Source organism: Phyllostomus discolor, chromosome 3 (assembly GCF_004126475.2).
Source record: "Phyllostomus discolor isolate MPI-MPIP mPhyDis1 chromosome 3, mPhyDis1.pri.v3, whole genome shotgun sequence".
Classification (NCBI taxonomy): domain Eukaryota; kingdom Metazoa; phylum Chordata; class Mammalia; order Chiroptera; family Phyllostomidae; genus Phyllostomus; species Phyllostomus discolor.
In genome coordinates, this window is record NC_040905.2 from 30,228,451 (window position 1) to 30,234,450 (window position 6,000).

Here is a 6,000-nt window from a genome sequence, read left to right on the forward strand (position 1 = left end):
TTGGAAATCTGTTTGAAAAAATAATGAAAGAAAACTTCTATAATTTGGTGAAAGGTCCTAAACACAGAGTCCTAAACCAGATGGATGCAAAGAGGCCCACGCCAAGACACATCATAATTAAAAGTTCAAAGGTTAAAGATAAAGAGGATCTTAAAAGCAGCAAGAGAAAAGAAGTTAGTTACATATAGGGGAATCCCCATAACTCTGCTGATTTCTCAAACTTTGCAGACTAGAAGGGATTGGTGAGAAATACTCGAAGTCATGAAAAGCAGGGACCTACAGCCAAGACTGCTCTACCCAACAAAGCTGTCATTTAGAATTGAAGGGCAGATAAAAAGCTCCCCAGACAAAAAACTAAAGTTCATTGTCAAAATACCATTATTACATGAAATGGTAAAGGAATTTACTTTTTAAAAAAGATCAGCTCTGGCTGATGTAGCTCAGATTGAGCATGGGCCTGTGAAGCAAAGGGTTGCAGGTCGATTCCTAGTTAGGGCATATGCCTGGGTTGCTGGCCAGGTCTCCAGTTGGGGGCATCTGTGAGAGGGAACCACACATTGATGCTTCTCTCCCTCTCCCTAAAAATCAAATCTTTTTTAAAAAAAGACCAAAGCTATAAACAATAAAATGGCAAAAAGTAAAAATCTATCAACAATTGAATCTAAAAAACAAACTAGACAAGACCAGAGACAGAATCATGGATACAGAGAGCATTTTGTTGGCCAGATGGGAGGTAGGTATCAGGGAATTAGTGAAGAGGTGAGGGGATTAAGAAGTACAGAAGACAGTTGCAGAATAGCCGTGGGGATGTAAAGATCAGGATAGGAAATGGAGTTGGCGAAGAGCTTACACACATGACCCGTGGATATGAACACTGGTGGGGGGGTTGCCTCGGGGAGTGAGGAGTGCTGGGTGGAGGCGGGCAAAGGGGAAAAATCAGGACTAGTAGCATCAACAAAATAATAGTTTTAAAAACTTTATTACTAACTTTTTATTGAATTTATTCGGGTGATGTTGGTTAATAAAATTACGTAGGTTTTCAGGTGTACAGTTCTGTAATCATCTGTGTATTGTGCGTTCACAGCTGCAAGTCCAGTCTCCCTCCGTTACCATTAATCTCTTTACCCCCTCCCCCACCCCTTTTTTCTCTAGTGATCACCATACTGTTGCCTATGGCGGGGGGGGGGGGGGGTGTTTGTTTTTCTTTTAATTTTTATTTAATTGTTCAAGTACAGTTTTCTGTCTTTTACTCCCATCCCAGCCAAACCCCGCCCCCCCCCCCCCCCGGGAGTTTTTTAAATTTGCTTAATCTCTTTACCTTCATTCTTACCAGTTTTTACATCATTGTTTGATATTTGTGGCTCAATTTGATGAGGACTAAACAAATTAGTTATTGTGGTTGTTTAATCGTGTGTCTTATGTCTAAAGCCGGAGGCCTAAGGAACGTAACACATACTGTTTTAACCTGCACGTAGATGATTGTGGTATAATTTTAGACATTTTTTATGTGCTGTTTATGGGAGTTTGGAGAATTAACCAGAAGCTAGTGCCCACCTCCCTGTGCTGAGAGAGACTTGTTGAGTGGCTTTGCCAAATCCCTGATGGTCCTACTCGGTCCTCTTCCACGTAGTCCTGAACCACGCACGCTGTCCTGATGGCCCTCCCTGCTTGGTGCTTGCCTGGCTGGTGGCTTCATGGTTTTAGAAAGGTCTTTCTCCATCAAGATCCTTGAATCCAAGAGTGTAGATTATGTGTTGCTCTCTCGCCACAATTCTGGGCAAATAAATTTGCTCAACAGAGGTGTTCCCTGACCAGAAAGCTTGGCCAATGCTTATCTGTTTTTCTTCTAGCCAAGGGGAGCGTCGTCCTGAAGTATGAGCCGGACCCTACGTAAGTGAGGGCGCTCTTGCCATTGGGCCTCAGTGTTCTTGTGGGGTGGGGGTGGGGGCCATGGTGCCTTTAGAAATCTTTTATTTTATTAACTCTCCTTGAAAACAGTGATGGGGAATTTAGAACTGAAATACCAGTCTTGTGTATCACCATGAAGATATTTTTTAGTAGAACATTCAGCTCAGGCCAAATGTATTTTTATTAAGAGTATAAAATGCATAGTGTGTGTTTTGTGTGCTTTAGAATCTAATGCTAATGTCTGTCTTAAACAGAATAAATGTAAAGATTGAACAGTTAAGAGAGGTTGAGCTCTGTCTCGCTTTGTTGGTTCACTGTGCGGATTACCAGTTAGGCATCAGGCAGTCTTCTAGGGTTGGGTATGAGGGTCCCTGTGGCTCACACTGACAGCCACCAACTGACCAGCCCTGCTTTCGTGTAACCACCAGTGTCCGACAGGAATACTGCCAGGAGTAGGTTACAGATTGTCAGTACTTTGCAGAAATGGGACAGAGAACTCAGCTGGGTGCCCACAGTGCCTCAGCTGGTGCATGGCAGAATCAGCATTTGCTCCCAGGAGTCCGGTCTTTGTAAAATTGCTTTCTGGGAGGAGGAAGTAAAATGCAATAGTACAGACTACAGAAGAATTTGCGGAAGGGTTTAGGTGGAGCCATGGCAGGTTGTCTGGGAAGGTAGCATTAAACCTGAGTTTGAAAGGTGAGAAGGAAGCTGAGAAGCACAGGCTTGGGGCAGGAAGAGCTGGAAGGCGGTCTGTGGAGCTTGGCGGAGGGCAGGCTAGGCACCCTGTACGGTCTGACAGGCCCACGCAGCTTCAGATTTCACACGGTCTCTGAGTGCTGTGGAGAGCAGTCTGTGTTTGTGTGTGTGGGGGGGGGAAGGGGTGTGCGGCAAGAGGAAGACGGCAGGGAAGCGAGGGCAGTGTGGTGTACGGGGTCTCTCTGGGGTGTGTTGGAGTAGATCCGACGAGATGGATTATGGTCAGGGAAGGGACAGGAGCACTCAGTGTTGGCTTTTGGGTGTTTGCGTTGAGCACTTGTCATCTAAAGAGGGAAGTGAGGGAAGCACGAACATAGGAATTTGAAGTGCTGGAATGGACATCAAATAGACTTGAGTAATTATAGGTGGAGAAGAGGGGTCTGTAGGACCCTGCCCTGGAATGTGTCAGCTCTGGAGGAGCAGTGAGTGGGAGCTGCGGGGGAGGTGGCAGATGAAGCAGGAGAGAATACTGCCGAAGCCAGGGGAAGGGGGCTGTGGGAACTCAGCTGGGAGGAAAGAGGGTGTTTCTGGTGAAGGCTCTTGGCATTGGCTGGGTGATGGTGGCGGAGTGGGCGGGGCAGCTGGGACAGCACAGTGGAGAGTTCATTTCGAGATGTTTACTGTGAAGCACAGTGCATGGGGCTTCCTAGGGCGAGTGGATGGGTCAAGAGAAGCTTTAAAGTGGAAGGTGCTGGGGTGTGCTTCCTGCAGACGGGAAAACAAGGAAGGACTGCCAGTGTGCGGGGAACGTGAGGGTTTTTACAAAACCATGGGGGCAGTGACCTAGAAATGGTAATTTGAAAATCATGGTACTATGTGGCTCACATAGAAAACCTTAGGATATTTTGTGCTAGTTTCTAATAGTTGAAAGTGGAAGTTGAGAAACTCGTGTTTTTGTCTCATTTTTTTATCAATTTACTGTCCATGCTTTACCCTAGGGAAAATGAAAAGGTGCTGATGTGTTTCCTTCTTTTTAATGTTTATTTCTCTTAGTTCAGGCCCTTCTCCTTTTCTGTTTGTTTTTTAAAGATATAATTGAGCCCCCCGCCCTTCTGTGTTTGTTCTTTCTCAGCCTGTGTCACTGATTTCTGGCAACAAGTAGGTTTGGGACATACACTTAATTATATGGAGCCTTTAGGAGCCTAAAAAGTACACCAGAGTCACTTCTGAAGGGAATTGTGTGATACGTGTAGTAAGTAATGTTCGTAGTACTTGATAAGCGGTGCACGAGTGATGGAAACAGTCACTGCCCTCTCAGTTCAGGAAAGAGCTGATGCTGCCTGGCGAGCAGAGGGCGCATCTGTGAGGGATTGCGCAGGCTGGGGGAGACGGGAGAGCTCTGGACCTAGGCAACGCTGCCTGCGGGGAACGGGCGCTGTTCCCTAGGGAGTCGTACTGTTACGTGGGTGTGGAACCAAGAAGAGTTAGGTCACTCGGACCAAATTATGTGAAGCACTGAGTCTCAAAACTCATGGACCGTCCATCCTGGGTCGCAGTGCTGGTTCCCCAGTCTGCTGGCGCTGTTTCTTTGGGTGAAGTTATCCAGCCTCAGGGAGCCTCCGTTTGTTCCTCTGCGAAAATGGAGGGCGACGTGTGAGGGGCCGTGCAGTAAGGGGATGGAGATGTCTGGGGGTGGGTAGGATGAAGTTTCACAGATAGGTCTTCAAATTTGAGGAGAGTAAGTATGTATAGAATTGTGACAGTGAAAACGTGAAATCTGCAGATTTGGGGGCATTCACTCCACTGTGAGCATTTAGAAGGAAAAACTGGCCAAGCTGAGGGTGTTGATAATATTCAGGGCACGAAGGAGGAAGCTGATCTTCCTTTGAGAACACCCTTCATAGGATCACAGACTGACGTGCCTCCCAGTGGTTCAGTGGTATAATTTTGGGAGAGTTTGCATATTAATACCTCTTTAGAGGCAATTATGAGGACTTCTAATATTTACACAAAGCCATTTTGTTTGTAGGAAACCAGATACCCTGCAGTGTCCCATTGTGTTATGTGGGTGGCGGGGAAAGGCCTCAATTCGAACTTTTGTGCCCAAGAACGAAAGGCTGCATTATCTCAGGATGATGGGGCTGGAGGTGTTGGCAGAAAAGAGGAAAGAGAGGACTGCCGGGACAAATGAGAGTGATGAGAGCGCAGCCAGCTTGGGACCGCCAGAAGACGAGGTGAACGCTGACCAGGGGGCAGAACAGACTGCCGGTCCAGATGCCGCCAGCACAGGCAGTGACTCGGCCAGGGCCCCACTGCCCGGCAAGGAGACCCAGGGAGACTCTGGGGCCGGCAGTACTGCAGGGGCCGCCACCTCGGTGTCTACAAGTGAATCCAGAAATGACCTGTAAGGTATGTGTTTTTAAAGACTGGCCACTGACGGAATGATGGGAGCATCTATGAATGATCTCAGTACTGATTTCGTACGAGCTTACGAAAAGTATTTTTTTAGTTTGTTAGAAGTTGCTCATTTTACTTTGCTCTTTGGCAAAGCTGAGTCCAGTGTGCCTGTTGCAGGTAGTAGACTTTCACAGTCAAAGTCTTAACCTCCCTCAAGAAATACAGCTAGCTGCCCTTGCAGAAGTTTTCACATCCCTTTTGTTATACCTGTATTGCTCTTCAAGTCCACTGTTTCTTTTAATTATTTATAGAGTCTTTATCTCCTGATGAGACATTGGAAAAGTCTACCCTGAGCTTTAATAATTGTATTAAGTTGCACAATAGCAGTGCAGCATTAATATGCAGCAGAGTAAATATCTGAGGTCTCAGATGATTTCTGTGCCTTTGTAATAAAGGGTAAAATAAATTTTGTCAGAGTAAAAGCTGTATCATGAATTGTGATACTCATTATGAGGGTTTTATGTGCTTTTATTGAATGGAATGCTTTGCAATTTTAATTTTAAATGGTGTTTGGGATCCTTGAAACATTCAAATAAATAATTATTAATGATAAACATATACGTGTGTTTGACTTTATCCTTCATGAAGCAGAAGGAACAGACTTATTTTGGGTTGAGTGGAAATGTTAGAATTACAGCATCCGTACCTTTGCCAGTAGAAGGGGTGTTAATGGGAAGACTGCCCTTGAGTAACGTGAGTGGTTCTGTGTGGAAGTTCATGAAGGTCTTCCCTGTGTGGTTGACCTTGTGTCCTCTAGGCAGGGGTCCCTGTCCACCTTTTGTCTTGGGCCACGCTGGAAGAATTGTCGTCTTGGGCCACACTTGTGGCCCTTTCATGCCACATTGTGACATGAAATCACAGAAAAAACCTCCTGATGTTTTAATCTACGATTTTGTGTTGGGCTGCATTCATACCCACCCTGGGCTGCATGTGGCCTGT

The 6,000-nt window shown here is 45.9% G+C and overlaps 1 protein-coding gene across 1 annotated transcript in view; it reads left to right on the forward strand.

Annotated features, from left to right (window-relative positions):
* Window positions 1-5,615, forward strand: part of NSUN2 (NOP2/Sun RNA methyltransferase 2) — a 30,438-nt gene extending 24,823 nt beyond the window's left edge. The window contains exons 18-19 of the mRNA XM_028519700.2: window positions 1,851-1,890; window positions 4,634-5,615. Coding sequence (XP_028375501.2) covers window positions 1,851-1,890; window positions 4,634-5,012 — 419 coding nt within the window. The 3' untranslated portion in view covers window positions 5,013-5,615. The remainder of the gene's footprint in view (window positions 1-1,850; window positions 1,891-4,633) is intronic.
* Window positions 5,616-6,000: the final 385 nt, after the last annotated feature.